This window comes from Netta rufina (genome assembly GCF_964035555.1).
Source record: "Netta rufina genome assembly, chromosome: 1".
NCBI classification, from domain to species: Eukaryota; Metazoa; Chordata; class Aves; order Anseriformes; family Anatidae; genus Netta; species Netta rufina.
The window spans coordinates 148,356,896-148,382,805 of record NC_140123.1 but is presented as its reverse complement, the minus strand read 5'-3'; the positions used below and the strand labels follow the sequence as shown (position 1 = coordinate 148,382,805).

General features: G+C 37.8%; 1 protein-coding gene across 1 annotated transcript in view; it reads right to left on the bottom strand.

Moving 5' to 3' along the window:
• Positions 1-25,724, bottom strand: part of PARPBP (PARP1 binding protein) — a gene marked incomplete at both ends in the record, with an annotated part of 50,475 nt that extends 24,751 nt beyond the window's left edge. The window contains 5 exons of the mRNA XM_084305306.1: positions 13,613-13,767; positions 15,826-15,996; positions 18,038-18,145; positions 19,946-20,176; positions 25,575-25,724. Coding sequence (XP_084161432.1) covers positions 13,613-13,767; positions 15,826-15,996; positions 18,038-18,145; positions 19,946-20,176; positions 25,575-25,724 — 815 coding nt within the window. The remainder of the gene's footprint in view (positions 1-13,612; positions 13,768-15,825; positions 15,997-18,037; positions 18,146-19,945; positions 20,177-25,574) is intronic.
• Between the last annotated feature and the right edge of the window lie 186 nt (positions 25,725-25,910).

Genomic DNA, 25,910 nt, shown 5'->3' with positions numbered 1-25,910 from the left:
GAAGAATATCATCTGTCTACCAGAAACAACAATTAATTGTAACAGAAAACATTTCAAGAAACAATCATCTTGAAGGTGAATTTATAAATTAAACAATCAATGTAACAGTTCTATTTCCAGTGATAAAATAAGTGACCTGAGCAACTCCAGATCCACTAGTAAGACTTCATTGTTACTAACGTTAATAGAAAGTTTACCTAAAAAATGAGGTTGAAAGGAAAATGTGGTAAAAACAGATTTATTTTTTTGGGGGGAGGGGGAGGGAGGAGGAGGAGGGAGAAGTGTGGGTGGGGACACCCAATGCTAAACTACTCTGGTACATCACTCTTCTATAGGTTTTTATTTCCTGAAATACTTGATGAACTTAAATACACTGTAGAATATCTGGTGTAGCACTAGATAGTAAATGTTTACATGAACTAAATAGGACAGAAAACTGTTAGCTATCTTGCAATTCCTAACAGCTAGAAGGGCAGCAAAGGCTTGTTTTGAATATGAAATTACATGGACCAAGTTATCTGAATTCAGGTAATTTTTGCATCAGCATAAGGTAAGACTTTTAATTCTTCTTAATTCTGAAACAGGAACACAAAACCTTGAATTCAAGAATAAACCTGGTACATTAAACCAAGTAATGCCATTCCTCTAGGACAATAGAGACCTGGAGAGACCTTGTCCCCTTCCAGTTAGTATGCCTGCTAACAAGATTCCTCTGATGTTTCATTCAGATCACAGGCTGCTGACATGAAATATTCTAGAACAAAATGCTTCAGTCTCACATCCTTGGTCTTTAAAGTCATATTATAGGAGGGATTTCTATCAAACTCAGTTAGCAGTAGACATCTGTCAGTTAATACTATGACAGATGTTGTAAAATAGCAATTGTTTTAAACCCTAGCAACATAATTTCCTGTTCAGACTCACGAGTAACAATATTTCTTTGTTCAAAAGATATGTACTGAAAGAAATGTCAACTAGAAAACCCAATGCTATCTTTAGCTATAATAAAAATAACCAAAGATAATCCAGAGTAATTATAAACATTAAAACAAAACAAACTTCTAGAATCAACCACCTTGCACTGACTGGCAGGGAATTTTCAGACACAAAGCCTAGATCCAACGATACAGTGGTGATCTTCCACCGAGTGGACTCAACTGACCATCAGCATGGCTGGTCCAGGACTGCACAGTAAATCCACAGCAGAAAGGAGCTAGATCGAAATATTCCTTCCTTTCTTTGATGGCCTGCATTATTCTAGCTGTTGAAACAAAGAAGGTGCCCAAAAACACCATTACCTTCTATTACATAGTCCCACTTAATTCTTTTATTTTGTGCCCAAAACAGTTAGGACAGAAGGGTGAGAGGGAGAGGGGAAAGCATGTGATCACACAATTCAAGACTATGTTAATATATGCATCTCAGGTGACTGAACTAAGACTTCACAGGAAGCCTCTAAGTGTTTAATTTTAGACTTAATGTTCTGTTAACATTTTTTAAATTAACAAGTTCCCATATATTTTAGATTAGTTGATCTCCTGTGTAGCATGCTCTAGGTGACCCTGCTTGAGCAGGGGGGTTGGACTAGATGATCTCTGGAGGTCCCTTCCAATCTCAACCATTTTGTGATTCTGCGATCACTGTCACCTGTTGGCTAATTTTGACCATTGCTGATCCTTACCATCAAATATTTAACCAGGAAGACTTGTAAAAGTAATCTAAATGATTAATTAGATTCGTTCTTATGAACAGCTCCAGATCATAATTTCAGAAATAATAAATTAGCACTTACACTTCTGTAGATTCTGACAGCAGTCAGGAAAGCATACAACAAAAACTTAACATATTTCCTTATTCCCTTAAAAAGTTCCCTCCTGCCTTCCTTCTTCCAGCAATTCTCTACACGCTCTCTCAACATGGGAGGCCACCGTCCATTCTCAATTCTCCTGTGACAAGGTGACTGTTTGGAAAGTCTGCTTAGGAACAACTATACAAGAAGTGAACAAGGCTCTCAAATAAGACAATTCTTACTTTCTAAATTCTATCCATTTTTAGTATCCTGCTTATCAGCAGAGTGTAATATAAAATACCTATGATGGTTAAGTTTTAATAAGAATTGACAGAAGGAATGGCTTACTATCATCAACATGAACTAGCACTAAAGGAGGAGCATACAGTTCATGTGGGATTCATCTCACCTGCCCTGAAGACAGAGAAAAACAGATGTCTACATTAAGATAAGAATAAATCACATGCTAGAAATGTTTTCTTTGCATCAGTGCTTCTAAAGGGAGGTTTTAAAAATAAAAACTACAATGTAAAATTTGTACAATTGAATAAATCATATCTTCTGTCTCTGGTTGTTTCTATTAAAAATATTTTCAGATCCTGAGCCTGCTTATGCCCTTTTGCTTTACATCATGTGTCCCAGTCCTATCTATTATCTAAATTTCTTTTTTAAAACTGTCTTTTCTTATGGTGAGGTAGCTAAATTGTATTTAAAAACTAACTGTATGCCTTGTGTATTTTGCTCTTACTGAGATTATCAAATAAACAAGCTTCTCTGCCAACCTAGCATCTAAATGACATCAACAGGAACTCTTCTTACAGAACTGGGGCACTAGTGTGCAAAGTTAATATGATGCAGAAGCGCTTTCATTTATTTTCTGGAAATACATCTTTTGCAGAAAAAAAGACTAAAGTAACATAAAAAAAAAAAAAAAGAGTTGAGGATATGGACAATATTCAAAATCTGATAAAAAGCAGAACAGACTCATGAAGCCTATTCCAAGAACAGGAAAGAATATATCAAAATTCTATTATATTAGGTTGAGCATTTTTACTTTTTCATTTCAACTGCTCTAAGAGGAAAAAATAGATGACAAATGTAGTTATCTAACTTATGTAGTGGGTAAAAGTGTCTTGAAACAGATTACAAACACCTAGTCATCATGGGGAAGAGGGCAAAATCATAGCCTTTTTGTTTATTATAGATTTAGGAAGGTACTTTAGAATTTAAGAACTGAACAGATATCTAATATTTAAACTGCAAATTAGATGAAGAGAGTAGCAAAATAATTCTATTCTCAAAAAAAAAAAAAAGATTTAAACTAGAGTTTCATCTATCAGGGTAGAAGAGCTGTAGAAAATAAATCTAAAAAGCAATACAAAGTATAGATACTCTTAATAGAGTAGTAACTGTGCCTTTAAAGCCAACCAATATTTTCGCTAAGTATGTTGTTAAAAAAAAGAGCAGTTCATGTTAGTGTAGATTTCAAATTTTCAACAATAAAGTTTTTATCAGTGAGCTTATCTATATTTAAAAAATAACAGTAAAAGAAAGTAAGAAGTATATCAAAATACTCATACTTTAAAAACTTCAGCTCAAACAATGAACATTTATGCCTTAATACCTAATTTTTTAAACCATACAGAACTACATCGATGGTGAAAATCCTTTGGAGTTTTGCAGGTTATTACATCCACACCAAAAAAAAGCACAGAAAAAAAAATACTTTTCCTTAGTATTTTTCTATGTTTCTACCATCTCTTTTGCTAGATTGCCAAAAATGTCTGTCTTCAGTATCTTCCACCAAGCTAAAAACAACCCTTCCTCAGGAAGTGTCACCGTCTAAAACATTTGGTACCTTCTCAAGAATTTACTGCCAAAAACAGAGTTGGTGTTCTCTCAGTGTCTGCTCTCACCAAGATTAATTTGGGGTATTCTCCATACCAAGCAATGTTCCTCAAGTCCTGTGATGTAGCTACTAAAAGACTAAACAAGTATTCTTCTCAGAATAAGACTATGATGAGCAGCCCTGCATGTTCCATGTTACAGTCCCATTGTTCCACCACAATATATCCAACTTTACAGTTGGACAATATATGTAATCACATATGTAATATGTAATCACAGTTTCCTGCAATTTTCTCAAAGTTATCAGGATTGGAATTATGGGCAGGAAGCTGCCATATTAGTTCTCAAATCTGGATTAAAAGAAAGCCAGGGAAACAGATGAACAGTTTATTATCTCTATCATGCCATAACAGCAAGTTCCTTCAGTGAAGTCCAGTACTGATACAAGTGCCATAGAACCACAGTCTACGTGTCTTCACTTTAATCATGGGAATATACTTGAACTTCTACATCTAGGACATAATGATCTGTGTATTCTCCAGCACCAGCATGAATTATGAAGTTAAAGGACAGCAGATTACAGTAATCATGATTTAATTAAATCCCAATAATAGTATCGTACAATTGGAGCACTTAAGATACCACACTTCCACTGTGACGTCATGAGTCAGACTTGCCCTTGAAAGAATGTTTGAACTGATTTGTAAATTTTTTTTTCTGTTTTCTTGAAAAAAAAAATCTAAAACATTCTCAATATTAGGTTGAAATGAATTACAGAAGACAAAATATATCAGTATTTCCATTATGAAGTTAAATTCTTGAGTAAAGCAGAATTTGCTTCAAAATTATCTTGAAACACATTAGACTAAGTGGCAGGAATTTTCAGGGAAAATATTTCAAGAGTCCGATTGAAACCTAAGTTTTGTTCTTATAATTTCTTTTTCTTACATAAGCCTTTCTGATGTTTTACTATTTCTTTACAATGCAATAATATTTTTAATTAAATTACAAGCACAATGTTTATTAACATGGTAGAATGGTGATATAGTCTAATTTGTGTCATTATATATGTAACTTTCACTGTAAAGATTTATAGACCAAGATATACATTTTCAATTGTTCTATAAATTAAGACACTAAGAAGGTTAGAGCATCTAAGTTAGTAGTCTTTCACTTTGCAAATACTCTATACAGTGTAAAGAGATTCACTCAGTTAAACATCGAATAACAAGTTAGGAAGAATACAAGCTCCAAATGTGGTTACAGAACTACAACTTCACTGGTGAGACTGACAGCTGGAGTGCTGCAAAAGATGAATACAAGGTCTTCAGAAATACAGGTAGGAAAGACTAGGTCAGAGAGTGCCCTTTTTATGCAGGAGCAGCTCAGAAGAATGGAGGACCTCTTCCATGGGACAGACAAGAGACTGGTTGAGAGCTTGTGAATTTGGATCAGAAGAGAGACTAGTAAGTGTGTCAGCGTAATCGTTTTGGTACTGATCAACCAATCAATGTTAGAAAATAGGCAAAGTATTATTAAAGCAACTCTCAGAGGACTCTATGTCACAGACCCTGATTTTTGTGGGGAACTTCAACGCCACCCTGGACATCTGCTCGAAGAACATCACAGTAGGATGCAAGAAGTCAAGATTTCTAGAGGGTGTCTGGGATAACTTCTGGGTGAAGGTACTAATGGGCCAACCCCAGTTACACAGCTGGGTCCACTATTCACTAACAATGAGGAAGTGACCAGGGATGCAAAAAATCAATGACAGCCTTGGCTGTAGCAATCATGACGTAGCAGAGTTCAAGATGCCGAGGTAATAAGGAAGGCTAGCAGCAGAGTATAGGGCATTGCTTTAGGGGAGCAGACTTCAGCTTACTCAGTGACCTGGTATGTGGACTCCCATGTGAGACAGCTGAGATTAAGCTGATATTTCGTTAAAGACAGTGTATTACAAGAACAGGAACAGTCCATCACTATACTTAGGAAACTATGCAGAACTACCAGTAGACCAGTGGGGCTAAACAGTGAACCTATGACAGAGCTCCAGTGTAAAAAGGCTTTGCACAGAATGCTGAAATAAGGACAGGTTACAAAGAAAGAATTTAGAAACAGTACCTGGGTATATAAGGATAGTGTCAGGAAAGCCAAAGCTCAGCTTGAGCTGAGACTTACAAGCAACGTTAAAGGAGCTTCTACTGAAATTTTGCTTTAACACACTGAACAAAGAGAATGGGACGTACTGAAAAGCAGATGATTTTACAACAGCAGACAGATCACCAAGGCAATCAGCTCCAGTGCAGGCACATTCCGCAACAGAGCAGGAGTTCGCAGTGCACAGGGAGGTTTCCTGAGCTAGGGAAACCCTAGGGGAGCACAGAGACCCTCCAGGAGCTGGCAGCCCTCATGAGAGCAGCTTGGGGCGTGGCAGGACCAGGAGTAGCAGTGGCCACCCCTACGTGTACAATAGGCAACCCTAGGGAGCCAACACAGGAACCCGAACAGAGCTCCCGAGGGAACACGCAGCCCTCCAGGCCTCAGGCTGCAGGGTGGGCCAGTGTCTGATGGCAGCAGTGAGGACACCTGTGGGAAGTTTGCTCAGGTAGAACTGCTCGGCCAGAGGTTCAGGAGAAGGTGGGTAGGCTGAGGAACATCAGGGAGTCAGAAGAAGAGAACAACTGGTAGAATCATACTCTACCATCCCAGAAACGGGTGCATCGGCCAGTGACAACACAAGTAATGAAGGATCCCCTACCCTCTTGTCACCAAGCAGAAGGAGAGGACCTATGAGACAGGGGGCATAGAAGCAGGTTTCTGCTCGGTGAGGCAAGCAAACCCCCTCCTTGCCTACCTCACATTCCCAGGCACCCATACAACAGGTATGAGGCTCTGGAACTTGATGGATGGGCAAACAATGACATGGATGAAGGTCAATCCAGGTTGGAAGGGTCACCTAGGGCAAGTCAGCCTATTCCTGCTATCAAAACCCTACCTAGGCCCTAGCTATACGCCAACTGGGCCCAAACCATAGGGAAATCCACTGCCTCCCAGGTAAGAGACGTAATTGGAACTTCACTAGCCTGCTACTGCCCTCCAATTATTATCCATTATTGGTTTTTCACGTTGGCAGTGAAAAAGTAGCAAAGAGAGGTCCAAGGACAATGAAAAAGGGACTTCAGGGCCTTAGGGCTATTGTTTAAAGGACTGAGGCACAGGTAGGGTTTTCCTCTATCCTTCCAGTAGCAGGGAACAATATTCAAAGGAACAGACAGACTCAGCTGATCAATATGTGGCTTGGAGGCTGGTGTCATCAGCAGAATTTTGGGTTTCTTGATCATAGGATGGTGTGTAAATGATGCCAGGCCTGCTGGCACCTGATGGGTTGCACCTTTCTCAGAGGGGAAAAAAAAAAAAAAAAAAAGGATTTTTGCCCAGAAGTTAACTAGGATGATTAATAGAGTTTTAAAAGAGATTTGAAGGGGAAAAGGGATAAAACCCAGTTTGCCAGTGCTAAGCTATGGAATGGCATGCCAAAATCTGAGGGACTGCATGCTAGTGAGATCCTTCAGCCTGCTCCACGAGGTGCGGGCAACAACAAAGTACATTTGAAGTGTTTCAACAACAACATACACAGCATGATGAACAAGCAAGAGGAGCTAGAAATCTTGGCTCAGTCCCAGAGCTACATCATTGGCATATGCAAAAACTGGTGGGAAGAGTCCTGTGACTGATGTGTTACAGTGGATGGTTACAGGCTCTTCAGAAAGCATGAACAGAACAGGCAAGGCAGGCGGGTGGCATTGTAATGCAGGGGCTGGACTGTATGGAGCTTGCAGCTCTCATTAACATGGTTGAGAGCCTCAGAGTAAGGATTAAGGAAAAAGCAAAAAAAGCAGATGTCATTGCGGGAGTCTACCATAGGCCACCCAGCCAGGATGACAACATCAATAAATTATTTTTTAAGGAATTAAGAGAGACCTTTTAATCAGAAGCCTTTGTCCTTATGGGTGACATCAAAACTGAGAATACTGCATAGCTGGTACAAAAAGATCCAGGAGATTCCTAAAACATGTTGATTGTAACTTCTTAGTACAGGTACTAAGGAAGTCAACTAGAAAAGGTGCCCTCCTAGATTTGTTTGTAAAGAGGGAGGGTCTCAGGGGTGAAGTGGTGATTGGTGGCTGTCTTGGCCACAGTGACCATGAAGTTGTAGAGCTGAAAATCCTTGGTGATGGAAGGAAAACTGCCACCAAAACTTCAGCCCTGCATATGGGGAGAGCAAAATTTAGGCTGCTCAGGGAAATAGTTGGTAAGGTCCCCTGGGAAACTACTTTTGAAGGACCATCAGTGCTGGTTGCTTTTTAAGTACCACCCTTTAAGAGCACAGGAACAGACAATCCAAAAATTGCAAAAGGCAAGCAAGCAGGTGGTCAGCTTGGCTGAGCAGGGATCTTCCGGAGCTTATAGGGAAAAAGAAAGTGTCCACTGGAAGCAAGGTCAGGCAACAGGGGAGGACTACAGAGGCGCTGTTTGTCATTGTAGGGAGAAAATTTGTGTAATCAAAGCTCAAATGGAATTAAGAGTGGCCAGTACTGTGAGGGGCAGTAAAAAGGGCTTTTTAAAGTATGTTAAAAGCAAAAGGAGGTCCATTAGTTGATGAGGATGGTCACCTCACAAATAGGCAGATAGACAAAGCAAAGACTCTTAAAAAGCATTAAGAGTCTCCAACATCAGTGATGTGCTCTGAAATCCCTAGGGCCCTGAGATGGAAGACCATGACTGTGCTAATAATAAATTCCCAACTCATCCCAAACTTGCACAATATTTGCTGCTCTACCTGCTGTTTGTAATTTTAAGGGGTCCAATTGGATTCAACTGTTAGAGAGTGTAAAAATGAAGGCTATAAAAATGGTGAAGGGTCTAGAGAACAAGATGCATGAGGGGTGGCTGAAGCCACTTGGTTTGTTCAGCCCAGAGCAGAGGAGGCTGAGGGGAAGCCCGATAGCAGCCTGCAGTTCCCTCACAAGGGGAGTGGAGGGGCAGGTGCTGAGCTCTGCTCTCTAGTGACAGCAAGAGCATGGAACTGCAACAGAGGAAGGTCAGGCTGAGTGTTAGGAAAAGGTTCTTAAAAAAAAAAAAAAAAAAAAAAAGCATGGAGCAAGACTTCTTGGAAGTCATTTTTGAGTACATGAAGGAAAAGGTGGTGACTGGTAAGTATAGGCATGGATTTTAAATCAGCTTGCTCCCAGTTATAAAATTACTGGTTTTACAAACAAGGTAAATGCCATTCACCCTTCTTCCTTTGCCTAGAGGAAGGCTTTCACTGTCAGACAGTACTGCCATACGCGACTTTAGATATTGCAGACTGAATAGATAGACAAGTTTGGAAGTTAAAGTCTGAATGAACAGACTAGATGAGTGAAATGGACTGAGAGCAGTAGTTAACACATTCTGTGAAACACCATAGGGGGCTAACCCAGAACCTGCTTTTTTATTTAAAAATATATGTACTTATATTTGTCAGTGGCCTAGAGGTGGTGATGAACTATACGCTCATCACATTTACAGATGACACCAAATTGGGTGGAACAGTCAACATGCTTGAGGGAAGAGCTGCCATGCAGATATACCTAGGTAGACTGGAAGAAAGGGGTGACAGGAACCATACAAAATACAAAACAGGAAATACAAAGTCATACAAAGGGATAAGTCCTTGCAATGATACTGGCTGAGCAGCAGCTCCGTGGAAAAGAAGTTGGGAGTTTTGGTGCATGTTCAGCAAGCTAAACAAGCCAGGAGTGTGCCTTGGCAGCAAAGAAGGCCAACAGTATCCTTGGCTGCATCAACAGTAGCGTAGCCAGTAGTCTGAAGAATGTGATTATCCTTCTCTAATCAGCACTTATTGGACCGAATTTAGAATACTGCATCCAATTTTTGGCCCCCCAGTCCAGGAAAGACATTGATAAACTGGAGTAAATTCAGCAGAGAGCTGCCAAGATGGTCAGGGAGACATGCCCTATGAAGAGAAGCTAAGGGAACAGCTTGTTCAGTCTGGAGAAGAAAAAGGCTTCAGGGGAATCTACTAATAGCCTTCTGATACCTACAAGAAAGTAATCAAGAAGATGAAGCCAGGCTCTTCATGTTGGCTGTTAGCAGACAGAAAAGAGAGAACAGGCACAAACTGAAACCAGACAGGTCCCAACTGGTTTCAGGGAAGAAAAAAGTCACCATGAGGACACTCAAGTAGTGGAACAGGTTGCCAAGAAAGATGCTGCCGTGTCTGTCCTTGGACGTTTTCAAAGCCTGACTGGATAACGCCTTGATTATCCTAGGCTGACCTCATAATTGACTCTGCTTTGAGCAGGATGTTGGATCAAAAACTTCCTGGTGTTCCTTCCAACCTGAATTATTTTACAATCTTAAGTTTAAAGAGTCTTATAGACACTGCTTTGCACATACTTACAGTTTTCCAGCAACTTTAGAACACAAAACTCTAGGGCTGTGTGAATGCTAACCAATTAATCCAAACATTCAGAACAAGATCAGATCAAGTCTCATGTGCTTTCTATCCTAAAATACTACTGTACCTACAGCTACAATCACAGTTTCACAAAAGCAACTTGAGTAATAGCATTTTCCCTACTACCAGACAGCTCAATGCACTAATTCACAAGCATGGTCAAGTAAAATTGTATAACTTCTAAAATCCACTGTAGAAGACTATTTTTGGGCCTGAACCGAAGACCCTCTCCAAAGTATCACGCTCACTCAAAGGTGTTGAATGGAACACTTAATACAGCTGTTAGGCTTAAACTACTAGTACTGTGAGCTGTGCAATAGTGTCATCTAGTGGCCAGTACTCTTACAACGAAGTCAGGGCCCGATTCAAGAAGAAAACTCTACTGCCTACCAACTGTGCTACTCCATAAAACTAGTATATATGTATATTTATATAGACACACATGCATACGAAGCAAAAATCACAGCAACAAATAAGACTAAACTGAGTCATGGAAAAGCATAAGTTACACACAGCTTTTATGACCTTGAAAAATGTCATTCCAGAAATAGAAAAAGTTCTTTCGGGAAGCAAGAAGCATTATTGGTCTAAAAGAAAAGGATTTCCAGAATGGTGGATGAGTACTGCAGTCTTTTGTTTATACCATCATAAATGAGGCTCAAGATCACCAGGTGTAAAATCATCTACTTCAATTCCAAACACAACATTGATACATTTCTTGTCAAGAGACAAGAACAAGTAAATGGAGATCTTGCATAATATACTTCGTGAGCGTTGCCCAAGTCTATGTACAGAATTTATAAATAGTTTTAGGGTTACAAGTATTAGAGCACCCCCAAACTTTAAGGACTGTTCATGCTACTGATTTTTGAAGTATTTGTAATTTCTTCTGATCTTACACAACTGAAGAGGAGAGGCAAACTTCAACTATTTCAACACTCCAGAGATTTATAAGAATGCTTGTTCTGCTCATTGCACATTCCTCAAAACTACTGAAATTCGTTGAATCTTTGCATTTCTGTGGCTAACAGGTCTGCTTAAACTTTGTGCCACACTTGAATCAAATAAGTTTCATTAGATTTCCACTATCCTACAGCTTTCATCTCATCTACTGTTCACTTTCTTTCTTAGATGAAAGACTTGAGCATGAGAACATTTGTTATTCTCCATAGATTAGCAGACAATTGGTTGCACCATATCTTCCACATTCAAAATATTCTTAAGCACATCCCATCAATGTCCAACACTCTCAACTAAATTTCTAGGTTTTAAAAGAAGGAACATGACTCAAGCAGATGAAGAAAGTCTTTTTGACAGATTGTGTTCCACAATCAACTCAGCATTTATTTGGCTACTCTGTATTTTACAGAAGTTCAAGTTTCATAGGGTTTCCACTTTAACAAGCTCAAACAGTGAAGTAACAGACTTCAAATTATTAAGTAAACAGCCAAAAATACTGCATGTTTCTTGTAGCATAGAAAATACCAAGACCTAATTTTGTAGCTTGGCTAACATTTACAGCAAAGAAATAGCAATGTCACAGACAGATTGCCCAGTTTGCTCTCAAATTTCTGAGCTGGCTTCTAAAGACTAAGCAACAAAAAATTTTGCACTGTTGCTTTTTTCGCTGCTCTTCAGACTGCAGTAGAAACAGAAGTAGAGAAATTTATTTTGCAGAAGTACTTCTAGAATTTGTAACAACTGTAAAAAAATCACAGGCAGGACATGCAGGCTGTCCCCACTCACATGGCTTACTGAAAACTTCAGGAAAATTGAGTGGTTTCTTTTTGTTCACCAATGTTGTAATCCTTACGGTTTTTGAGGACTGCAGCAGACTAATGAAGATTCTTCTGAAGACAGCCAACCAATTAGTACATTTCTATAACCACTTAGCTACTACATAAATATAGAAACAAACAAACAAAATCGTAGTATTTTACATCTTGTGGTTATAAACCCCATAAAGAGTACAAGAACAAAAAATACATAGTACAGCCTGCTTTTATGCTTGGGTCGGTGAAACAAACAATAACACCTACACATATATATGCAATTTCCTGAACACTACTGAACATGATAGAATTTTCTATTTACAAAACTTATATCCTAAAGTGAAAGATATTGTCATACCACCTATATGGAATGAAAATAGGAACTAGAATGATGAAGAAAAGGACAGCAGGGACAGCAACAGGGATTAGAAAATAATTACTAAGCTCTAGAGAATTCTTCCAGTTACACTGCAATTTTTCCAGATACTTTGATTTTTCTTACATGCTTCAAACAGATGGGTAATTAACACAATGTAGCATTTTATGTTACACCTTGCTGAGTCACACAAACCTGCAAAAGTGGTCTTTCCACCCTAAAAGATAAGTTGGTACATAAATGTTTCTCCTTTTTTCATTTTTATGACTGTATAGTGCCAGACATGATTTAAACAGAAAAAAAGCATACATTAGAAGTTGACTTGGAAGTTTTCTTTAACCATCACCACAGACAGCATGTCTCAGGCATTCAAGATGTTCAAATGAAAGAAACAAGTAGCAACATTAAAAATTAAAACAAAAACTGAAAAAAAAAAAATGAAATTACAAAGATACTTCCAACATCAGTGGAATCTGAATGGTAATAATGTCTATTGTTTGCTTACAACATTGTTTTCATGGCTGCATGGATTAGACTCAATTTAACCAAAAAAATTTCCTTAGCACATAACTATTACAGGTAGTTGGCTAAGATTCTGTTTAGAAAAATTACTGATTATAAATGAAAGAGTTGCTAACTTGTATAATACTTAAACTGTTCTTTTTTTTTTGGTTGTTGTCCTATAGACAGCACTTACCAATTCAAATTACATCATACTACCACTTGCATGTAATTAATCTCACATTTATAATCCTGCCCAAGAAGACTAGCTTCAGGTCTTCAGAAACATGCAAAACCAGTAACTTTACAAGAGCCTCCCTAAGAAACAGTTCTTACATTTGGCATATGTAGTTAAAAATAAGAGAACAGAACAGCTAAATAACCAATATTATTTATCGGTTCTTATTACCAAAGAAAGGAGTGGCAATGAAGAATCCTTTATACGAGAATAAATACAGTGAGTTAAAATTGAAGTAATAAATGAGCAAGAAAAAGCAAAACAGTATGTATTCATCAGACCCACAAGACTTAATTTTTCTAATTCAATTATGATTAGGGAAATATTCAAATACATATATGTGAAGGTAAAAATTTAATACAAGGACCACCCTCAAAATCTAAAAGCTTACCCCACTCGCTTTTCAAAATCAAACTTTCTTTTCAAAACAATGTTTAAAGTTGAGACACTTACTCTGAAATAAGTAAATGATTAGATCTTCTTTCAATCTCCCCCTCCCCGGCCCAAGACACACACAAGAAAAATAAAAGGTGCTCAACAAGACAAAGACAACAAATTCTATTACCTTGGATCCAAGATTTCACCAAGAATTTCTTCCAGCTTGTCAATAAAGTTAACAAAGTTTGAAAGTCCCTTTACATGGGCTCTTAAGGGATCAAATAATGAAGCTGCACAGCCTTTTCCTCCAAGTTCTACAGTTCGGATAAAAGATGTTGCCATCTATTAGGAGAAACATTTGGGAATACAAAATGTAGGCATATCCAAAAATGCATGTATGTTGAAGTGATCATCTCCTACAGATTTGCAAGCAGTGTATACAGCTGGATAATAGCAGAAATAAACCAAAATCAATAGAATGAATTTTAATAGCAAGCTTTTTACATCTCATTATACGTATTTGCAAGATCAATGCTTAAATAGTGCAGCAGTATAAAAATCCACAAGCCAAACAAAAGTGACCCAACTAATCTGATTTTTTTTTTTGACAGCTTGGTAAAAGCTTTATTAATAGAGTATATATATTTTTGTTGTTGCTCTCTAAATGCTTGTGCTGACATCAAAAAAATACTCAAACATTCAGAGCCTTGTCTATGGCCTAAGAGCTTATGAACATTTAATATAAGCATGTAAAAATTGATTCCAGTAGCATATATATTTTCAGAGGTACAAATAAAAACTATGAATGCTCAAAGCTGAAAAAATGTGACCATTAAAAGGTCATCAGATATTCAGTTCTGAAAGTTTCCATATATCTAGCATACAATAGAGACATTGAAAATAAGAGATGGCCTCAAAGCAGTACACTTTTGATCATGACCCCTCAAATTTTAATGCAATGATCAAAACAAACAGTTTAGCATTTCTCCATAAAAGTTAGATAAGAAACCAATTACAACTGCTTGATGCCATAATGCTGATTCTACATATTAATTTCAGACTATACAGCTAAATCATAAAGCTCTTGGGACTGTAACAAATACAGCTGGAATTATTCTAGCAAAGAAAGTAAACCTGCCACTATTCCTGCTTTTGCACTAAAGACTTCTTGTGGATAAAGTATGGTTCATAGGACCTTGCTTTCCCAATGGAAAATATTCTGGCTTTGCAGGACTTCTACAAGACATAGATGCCAGAAAAGACAACTTCTTTATACAGTAGAGAAGTTTCCCCTCTGGCAAGTATGAGGAAGAGGCAACAAATCCAGTCCAAACAACTTTTTAATATACAATTTTAATGGAGCATTAGGAGCTAAGATAATTAATCCTGGAACTGAGATTTCAGAAGTTTTCCATATTTTTCAACCATAAAATCTGAGACTGCAGCTGCTTCAGTGACTGTTACATACCCATACTGTTTTTCCTCTGTCTACTGTTGTCTGCACTGTGTATGCAAAATTTGATTATTTTAACTATGAGGTAACACAGTGGTTCTTTGGAGAAAGAATTCTTACTTCTTATAACTATTTTTGAGATGGCTCTATGGTGGCTATAACTATTCTAAGTATAAATTCACCTCACATGCTCTGAGTACTGTAATTGATGCTATAGCTTTTTATGTTCTTATGCAAGGGAGCATACCTCTTTTTCCTCTAGCTCTGTGCCTTTGAGAATAACATAGGCAGGAATATCCCATATCATATCTTGGAGAATATTTCAAGACTAATCAAGCTATAGACAACTGACAAGCATTACCCTCCAAAAATTCTGCCAAAGCTGAAGAAGCTGCAATACAGCTACTCCAAATTTTGGAGTCTGTTCTCATGTACATGTCAAAGGCAGTATTTTTATCATTAGATTGGTCTACAAAAGCGATTTTGTGCAAAAGAAATACTTTAAAACTTGAGTTAAACTGAATCTAAAAGTGCACAAAAAGTGTTTGTTTTTAAAAAAAAAAAAAAACAAAAAAACATTTAGCTAAAGTATCTTCAACATTTAAAACAAAAAAGGTAAAACGCATTGTAATGCACTGTTAATGGATTCTTTTTGTTAACAGTCCTGATTCCTGTTTTTGAAATGCCACACTTTAGTGCTCTAGAGGTACACATGCACACATTTTTCTGTGTCTTTATATCTCACAATCAAGCAAGCATCCATTTCTTCAGGCTGTATCTGTCACTTTTTTTGTTGTTGTTTGTTTTAAACCTAGAAACTATATTTAGGTGGTATTCAGCTTGGCTTGCAAGTGTCAGTCTTGTGTATGAAACTAAAGCAACATTTCATGTTTACAGAACTATTCCATTATCTCTGATCTACAGCAAGTTTCATTGGACACACATACCAGGAAAATGGACATTTTTCTCTCCTGTGAGGCATGTTTTAGCTTAGTAAAGGCTTCTCTACCAAGTCCTCTGTCAGGAACATTTAGAATATGAGCCAATGCCAGATCATCCTTAGAATTCACCAACAGGCTTAAATATGAATAAACACACTTCTTTGCCAAGAACATCACCTGTATAAGAAAGCATCAACATTAACTGGTCATCTTACTGCTCAATTACATGCTACTTTTTTAAATCTAATTACACATGTACTAATAGGACTCTGGAAAAGTAAGAATCTTACCTTACATAATTTCAAAATATTACTTCATGTATGGCAACTATGGAAGCACTGACAAAGGCAAGCATGATTAATATGTTAAAATTAGATTCACAAAATACCTAAAGTTGAAGGAACCCACAAGGATCATTGAGTCCAAATCCTGGCTCCACATAGAACCACCCAAAATTCAGACCATGTCTGAGTGCATTATCCAAACACTTGAACTCCAGCAAGCTTGGTGCCATAACCACTGCCTTGGGGAGCCTGTCCCAGTGCCCGACCACCCTCTCCCTCTGGGTGCAGAACCTTCTCCTAATACCCAGCCTCATCCTCCCCGTCCCAGCTCCATGCCATTCCCTCAGGTCCTGTCGCTGTCTCCAGAGAGCAGAGCTCAGCACCTGCCCCTCCACTCCCCTCGTGAGGGAGCTGCAGGTTGCCATGAGGCCCCCCCCAAAGCCTGCTCTGGGCTGAACAAACCAAGGGACCTCAGCCACTCCTCACCTGTCTTGCCCTCTAGACCTTTCCCCATGTTTGTAGCCTTCCTTTGGAGGCTCTATAGTAGTTTTGTGTGTCTTATACTATGGTGCCCAAAACTGCAAGCAGTACTCGACATACTATATACTGTACTTGAGTATTCACAAAATATTTGAGAACTGTATCTCCAGTTATTAAAGTTGGCTTTCTATTTCTATTTAGCAATCTCTCCACAAACATCCCTTTTACATCTCAAGCCAAAATAGTAACACCATTAAACCACAATGATTTTACATTAACTTCAAATAAGCTAGACTTTCAACACCTCACCAGCTCCAACTCAGATGCACTAATTTTTCCCTTGGTTGGTTCCCTGGGATTTAAATAACAGAAGTCCCACTGATTGAAGTTTTTGAGTTTATATTAAATTACAACCCAGCTCTACCCTTATATCCAAAAATATAAAGTTATAATTACTTATATTGCAGTTCAGGATCCTATAAGAACAAAATTCTCAGAATTTAAGAATTTATAGTTTTGTCATAAGCAAAGAAAGCAAAGACAAGAAAAGGCCATTAATAGAAAGAAAGATATAAACCTTTTGTAGCTGTGGAATTTCTTATTCAACAGGAAATAGGACGAATGTAAGCAGTCAAAAAGAAGGGGCCAAGAATATTTTTATTATACATGTCACAGTCAGAGCACCAAGCGAGCCTATTGGTAGAAGTGCTATCTAGGGCACAAACTTAGTAACAAAGAGAAAAGCACCTAAGTGCATTTAACTGAAACACTCTTATCCTGATGTCAGATTGCTGGGAAGATGCTTGCTCACTTGTTGGGAACTATTTTGAGTTGCACCCAAATATTGTATTGAAATTGACACTTAATGAGGAAAGCAAGCTTGGAAATGACTGAAGCTTCACCATTTCAAACACTGTTATACTGATACTGTTTAGGTGGTTGAATTCAGTATCCCCACAAAGTCCTCAGTTGTCTACTGCAACAGATCAGCATTGTCTGCATTTCTACAGCTACCACTACAGTTGGTGCTCAGATTTCTTCTGAAAGTAAATAAGCATTACTTAAGTTGAAAAGTTAAACCTATATTTATCTCTTACCATTTCACTTTGCAGCATCAGGCAAATTCTTTAACTCACATCCAAGACAATGTTTGAATGATAATATACTTGCAAAAAATATGTATTCCCTATTGTTTAAAGGCAGATTAAATCTATGTCAAGTGCCCACCATAAAAGGACTGTCTTCCAGGGAATAAGTTTGTGCACTTGCCCCATGCACACACTCATACCAAAGAGATACAGAGCTTGAATATACTTTAAAAACCACAACAATATCTTAATAGAAATAACTGCAAAAGAAAACTTGTATTACATATTCCATTAAATTTTCTGTATCTAAAAAGCACTAAAAAAAGAATTTATAGACACATTTATTATTATTTATTTATTTATTACCTTCGCATTGCTCTGGTCCTGTCTGTTGACTGGTGTGGGAGTAGAAGGAACACAGCCACTATTTTCTGGTACATTCATTATGCCAGAAATAAATTCCAGCAGTTGAACCTTTAATAAAAAGAATTGCATAAATTTAAATACAAAGATGACTGTAACACAAAAGTAGTAATAACACCAAGTAAAACTATGATTTTCTCCAGCTTGCTAATGTTTTGAACACCAAAAGCTACTTTTTCTTTAGTCTTTAGAAATACAACTGTTCTAAGAGAGAAATGACATGTAAGATTCAAATTAACTCAGGAGAACTTTTACAGTTACTGCCCTAAAAGCAGCTATTTTAAAAAAAAAAAAAAAGTTAGCACTATGCCATAATTATAAAGAACTCATCAACCCTCCAAAGTTTTCTACCTTTCCCATGAAAGTAGCAAAAAACAAAAGAAAAGCAATTACAGCTTCCTAAACTTTAGTCCTCCTTTATTTCTTTTGAAGAACTGTTTGAGTGCAGATTCTCTAAACTTAAGTAGGCAAGTTTGTTACAAGCATACCTGTCATAGACTCATACAACAATTTAGGTTAGAAGGGATCTTTTGAGATCACCTAGTACAGTTACTTGCTTGAAGCAAGACAAGTTAGACCAGGTTGCTCAGTGATGACTTTGCCGAGCCAAAGGCAAGATTCCACATCTTCTCCGGGCAACCTGTTCCAGTATTTGACTACTTTTTCATGGACACAGCTTTATCCCCAACTCAGGAGGAAGAGTTATTCCAAGCAATTGAAATATCCTGTCCTTTATTGACTAATTTTTCCTCTAATAATGCATGTTACCTTCCTGCAAGCAGACAGCTAACTCCTCTCTGTAATTTTTGTTACAAGCTAGAAATAGGTGCAGCTAAATCCAATGTTAATTAATTTTTCATTATATATTTCCTTTGTCTTTTAATCTTCCCATACTCTAGAGAGCACAGAATCAAATAAAATCATGTGGCATGCTTGTATTTTAAACTTATTTTAATTGCTACTAATACACAACCATCAGACCCAGCAACATGGGTTCAGGGAAGTCCATCTCACTAATTTGATACCCTTCTATGGTAAGATCACACTCTTAGTAGAGGAAGGGAAGGCAGTGGATGTAGTTTTTCTGGATTTTCACATGGTTTTTGGTTTTGTCCCTCATGGTCCTTCTAGACAAATTGCCTAACTGTGAAAAAAACTGACTCACAGTGTGACATTTGGACTCAATTTTTGCAGGTCCCTTCCAACTGTATCCATCTTATTCTGATCTTTGTTATCAGATCAAAATATATAACCAAAGTTTCATTATTTTCGTAGTCAGACTGCAATATGTACTACAACTTCTCTAGCCTGGAGCATGGCCTCATGTGCGGTGTTATAACATCTGAAGCACAATAAACTGCAACAGATGCTTGACTGAGTAGCTGAAGTGGAACCTCTTGCAGGCTCTGGAAAAAATCAAACATGAAGATACATGAAGAATATGGAAAATTTTTTTGCCTTTAGGAGCGAGGTATTTTTAAAGTGAAAACCAAAAATATTTGGACTGTCTATCAACATATATCCAAAACTCCATGACACATTAATCACTAAGCTTTGATCTATCTACATCAAGTCTCTACAATTCAGTTTTCAGTTCTGTTTGTGAGAAAAAACAATATACTCAGTGGAGCTGTGATCTACCCATCCAGCAGGACAGCAGAAATATGCAATTTTTGAATGGATCTATGATATCTTAAAGATTTATTAATTTAAAGTCATCTGTTCCTCCAGAGAAAAGGGAAGTCATTTGTGAATAATTCAAGACTTCCGCATATATTTTAGAAGCGCTGTAAATCCATAACTGGAATCAGAAATACGGTAAAACAGAGATCAAACAAGCAAAATACTTACAGGGGCTATGCTTTCCTCTTCAGATACAAGTGCAAGAGCATAGCACTTCTGACATATATCTATGATATCTAACATATTGCTGCTTGCTAAGAAGGAATCATAGGCTTTTTTAACATCAGCATAATTTTCTCTTTCTTCCATGTTTTCATGTGATAATCCTAGTTTGTCATGTAGCAAATATTTCCAAGTTTCCATCACATCATTAAGTAATACCGTGAAGTCTCCGTGGTGCTAATAGGACAGAAAAAACAATGTTTTATGTTCAGCATAGCTTTAAAAGTTACTTTAAAACAAGATATATATATGTATCTTACAGAAAAAAAATATAAACTAAATATTTGCATTTGTAACAAAGTATTACTTATAATCGAAGTTATTCCAGTGCTTTGGTCTTAGCTCTAACTTTTTGTAATTAAGTCTTTTATCCTGATCTTTAAAATGCCAGGCATACATTTTGAACTTTACTCATAAGAAAATAAATTGATTTTCACAGGACTACTGCATAAATATAGTTAATTATTTGCAGAAATAGTGTTCTTCACAGCAGGCATTTACCTTCCAAAAGCAGTAAATAATATTAACATGCTTCAAGTAGTGATCTGAGAAAACATATGCCATCTCCCAACAAAAATGAACTTTTTTCCCCCCTCCCTTATTAATAGTTTACTATAATGTTGATAGCATTGCTACACAGATCTAACAAATGCATTAAAGCAACACACACCTAATTATATCCATATACCCCTTACTAGTATCATAAATAACATCAACCATATGACACTATCTTATACCCAGCTTTGGGCCCACACTCCCTTACAGAATGATTAGATTACATTCCCATGCACCCATCTGCCTCCTTCCCTTTAGTCCTTCCCCCTCTCTCCCCCAAATGAAAGAGAATTACAACTTGACAGTCAAATAGAAGATTTAATAGCAATTAATAGAGTTAAAGTGCAAATAAAGTAGGCAAAAAATGACAAAATGTGGGTAGCACAATAACCACCAGCATGTTTTCAGCAACTGGAGAATCTTTCCCTATTCTAGGCAAAAAATAAAATTCATGTGTATCCAAGTAATGTAAGAGGCTGGTTTCACAGCTGCAGTTCCTTTCCTACTCTCGAGAGAAGAGCACTCCGTTGACCTTTGATGGACAGAAACAGAAAATACATCAAGAGGAAGGACTAAAATCACATTTTATTTATCTATCAGTTACCCCCCCCCCAAAGGATTTACATCAAAATAAGGTCATCTGCTATAAATGCATTTATATATAGGGGTGCGTCAAATAATGATCCCTAAGCACTTCTGAGATGTGCAAACACTTAACTGTAAAGCAATAGCTTGCAGTTTTATTATGCAGAAACCAAAAGGGAAAATATAGAAAATGCTTTTTATTAAGTCTTTACGTGGAAGAACAGAAGAGACTAAAAATAAAAGACTAAACATAGCATTATGGACTACATATAATCTTATAAGTAAGTGGAAAACTAAAGGACCAAAGCTGTTAGCAAAGGTGCCATAGTCGGGGGTTACAAGAACAACAGCAGGGCACAAGTGAAAAGCAAAAAGGTAAAAGTTACTGAAGGCAGGAACAAATAGGGATGGAATTCACAGTTTTAAATCAAAAAGAGTAAGTGACACATCCGTCTTATTTGAGTAAAATTGAATGATGTGTTAACTGGATTGCAGCCTACAACCTTCATCGTCAGCAAGAAGATGGGAGAGCTTAGGTAATGCTGCGCTTGGGTACAGTATATAACACTACTTAGAGGATCTCTTATTTAAAGGAAATGAGTATTATCAGCAGTTAAAGACTGCAATAATGAGAAAGCCTTAAAATAAGTTCAATCCCTTTAAGCAAAACTACATTCACAAAGAATTACAGTCAGAGCCTGACTAAGTTAAAATACATAGCAAAGGCTTCTGCTACTCATCTGGGGGCCCCCATCACAAGAAGGGCACAGACCTATTAGAACGAGTGCAGAGGAAGGCCACAAAGACAATCAAGGGGTTGGAGCACCTCACCTACAAAGACAGGCTGTGGGAGTTGAGACTGTTCAGAAGAGAAGGCTCCAGAGACCTTAAGGGGTCCTACAGCAAAGCTGGGGAGGAACTCTATCAGGGAATGTAGGGATAAGACAAGGGGGAATGGCTTTACACCAAAAGAGGGTCGATTTAGATTAGACCTTAGGAAGACATTCTTTGCTGTGAGGGTGGTGAGGCACTGGAACAGGCTGTCCAGGGAAGCTGTGGATGCCCCATCCCTGGAAATGTTCAAGGCTGGGTTGGATGGGGCTTTGGACAACTGGGCTGGTGGGAGGTATCTCTGCCTGCTGCCAGGGGAAGTTGGAAATAAATGGCCTATAAGGTCTCTTCCAACCTAAACCATTCTATGATATGAACTCTTTCCACTTCAGCCCCTCCAAAAATTAAATATATAATATTATAAACACAACTCAAAGAGATCAGCAGTTGGTCAGAGGAAAAAAAAAGTCATTTTAGCTTGGTACTTGTGGAAGAATTTGTTTCAAAACAAAGTAGAACCTCAATATAGTATCTATTAAACCAAAGCTATTCCTTGCAAGACAAAGGACATGCAGAGATTAGCAAAGTTAAATTTCAAATATTTTTGCAGCTCTAATATAAGTAAAATCGCACTCCAGATATTAGCTTTCATGATCAGGTGCTCACTGTGGCAGTGTATTCTGTTACTTACACAGTCAGTTGTCACAAGTCTGATGTTAAATGAAAAAGTAAGTGTGTGATGGTTTCCAACAAGCATATGCCAGCTGACTAATGTCTAAAGGAAGTTCAAAAAGTTCTGGACTTTCATTCCATGATAGACATTGCAAGCATTGTGTTTCATGGGCATAGAAAAAAGATGTTATAAAGCATCTTCACTTCCTTTGCTTCTTGATAATTTAGCACATTAAATCTCCTTGGATTCTTATTTTAGCATGTTTGAAATCCAGTAGCAACATTTCATGCCTAAATACACCTTTTTAGTATTTTCTAGGTATTGTGAACTTTCTAGGGCTAATTACATAGCAAAGCCATTTCTATTTTGCCATAGAGTTGTTAAGAAAAACACAAACACGATGCATATTCCAGCAATATTATGGTCTCTCCTACCTTCCCTAAATAAATGGCCACTAACTGCTTTTGAAACATGTGCTTTCAAGATTGCTATGTTTAACCACCATCCTGGTGTTGTCTCTAATTCTAGTTTTTCAGGCATACTCCTAGATTGCAGTATTCCTGTCTGGTACTCTTCCTGATTTGTGAGATTCTGCAATCTTGCAGTCTCCAACCCTACACTGAGCTTTTAGTGCTTGCATGTGCTCTCTTCTAAGAGGGAGGCTCCCGGACTGTGGCCTATAAAGCACATTAAGCAATATAAAGCAACACTTCAAATGGGTTTCCTATTCCAGGAAATGTTGATAGGGCTGCATGCAGATTTAGAAACCCATCCATGTAAGAGCAAATATAGAGACATAAGCATCTGATAGCTGTGACATTGAAGTCTGGCAGAAGCAAAGGCAATGAACTTTCAGGCCAAGATCCCAGGCTTAGAAAAGCCAGTATAACTTGCAGAGCTAGTTGTTTGGGACTGCACAATGTTTTAGAGGATAGTTCTCAGTACAAGAGGCACGCTGACATACTGAAGAGACCCCAGTGAAGAGCCACAAAGATGATCAAGGCACCCCTCCTCTGAAGAGGGGCTGAGAGAGCCAGGGCTGCTCAGCCCTGAGAGGAGAAGGCTCAGCAGGGAATGCATCAATGAGTACAGACAGCTGAGCAGAGGATGCAAGGAAGGGAGCCAGGCTCCTTGCAGTAATGCCCCACTGACATGAGAAGATAATAACAGGCACAAACACAGGAAGGTCTATCCGATCATCAGGAAAGTCTTTGTTACTGAGGGTCACCGAGCTCTGGCACAGGTTGCCTATAAAGGCTATGAAATCTCACTCCCTAGGAGGGATAAATCTCCCTCCTTGAGACTTAAAAGGTGTCTGGACCAGTCCTAGGAAACAGTTTCTAGGCGGCCCTGCTTTTATACAGGGAGGTCCACAGGTACAAACATAACCAACAAGACAGTTACTCTCAATTGAACTTCACCTTGAATTTTACTTCTATTTCAAACCTCAAGAAAGGTGGCTCTTCTTGAAAGTTTACCTAAGTTTTGTTTTTTTTTTTTTTTTTGTTTTGTTTTGTTGTTTTTTTTTTGTTTTTGTTTTTTTTTTAGCATTTACCTAGATTGATTAGTAACTTTCACTACACACTATATGCCACCAATGGCTTTATGTCTTATAGCTACAACAAAAGATACATTCAGAGGAACTCTAATAACACATTTTTCCCCTTTCATCACAACTATTCAGTTAACTTCTCATGCTGTTTGCTACCATTATACTTGGTGAAATTTAAGTCTAAAAGTATGAGACTTAAATGTTTCTGGAGTTTTCCAAAGCTGGGTTGGGAGCAATCTCTTCTTCATCCCTTGATGTATCTTATACACACGCAAGGAACATTGTACACCTCCTAGAAGTACTGGTACACACTCACAGCTCAGATGCATAGGACTTCAACTGAGGAGCCTTAGGAAAAACAGCAGCCAAGAACACAATGTTGCAAGCAACTTGTGCAGCCTATACCCAATCCATCTTACATTCATTCTTCTCATGTCATTCCAAAGCATTTCCAGAACCCTTAGCAAAAAGATAAAAGGAGAACCTTGAGCTGAGCAGTGGACCAAATGAATTGCCTTGATGGGATAAGAACATCCCAAATGCTAGTTACCTCACTCTGCTCTACAGAGAATGAGAAACACTCAGTAGAAATAAACTGAAGTTGCACAAGCAAACAAAATACACTAGTATTTAAAGCTGAAGACTCAGATACATACTTAAAACACTTCTATCCTCTCATCTGTCTTGGTGTTCTTTTTCTAAGCCCTAATTTGACAAAGTGCTTAATCATTACTTTTAGAGCATCTCATGGCATCAAACATTCAGATGAAACATTGAATTGACCAAAATGGTTGTTTTAAATAGGTGCCCAAACAAAAAGTCCAGTAAGTGAACCCAGTTTAAGATGCACTAAATACTGTGAGAAACAAAGCTGTGTTTTTGCAATGAAAGTTGTTTTTGCAGTGGAAAATCCACTAACCTTGAATATTCAAAAGTGATTGTGCAGGCATGACAGTAGCATAGCAGTGGGGAGTATGTTAAGCAGATAAGGGGAAGGTCCCACTGTCCCAAAATAATTAAGATAACTAAGAAAACCAGGATGAGCAGTACAAAATCCGTAAAAACAAAAATCACAGGCCCTCTAGTCACAAAAGAAGGAAAAAGGAAAAGGAGAAATTAACAGTTGCTCAAATAAAATTGTACATATATGGCGTAGAAGTGCATCGAATAGTGTGTGAACCTGTAGTACTCAGCCAATGAGGGAACAGGAGAAATCAGGTGTCAAGTAATAGGGAATATAAGGTTATAATGAACTTCTATTGTGAGCTCCTGCTTGAAGGACACTCACCACTGCGACTAAAATAGCTTCACAGAAGACTCTGTCTGAGAAACTTGAGATTTTTCACACAGTACCAAGAATGTTCTGAAAGAGTGCTGACCTGTTTATTGACTTCAGCCATTGACAGTTGTAACACCATCAGCATGCAATCTGCTCCACATACAGTAGTTCTTTCTGAGTTTGAAAATAAGTGCCATTGTCTTCTGAAACGTTTGATCAAGTTTAAAATCTTTTGCTGGAAGTCAACCATTGTCTAGAGTAGAACACAAAATTAAGAGAAATAAATGTGAAAAATAAGAGAGGCCCAACATGTTTTCACCTTCCATTAAGCTGCACATCTGCTGTTGTTTATTTTTTCACATCAAATCCAGAGAATAAGTTCTTTCCGTTAAACACATAGTGCATTAAGACTCACCTCACTAATGACAGAGCAACA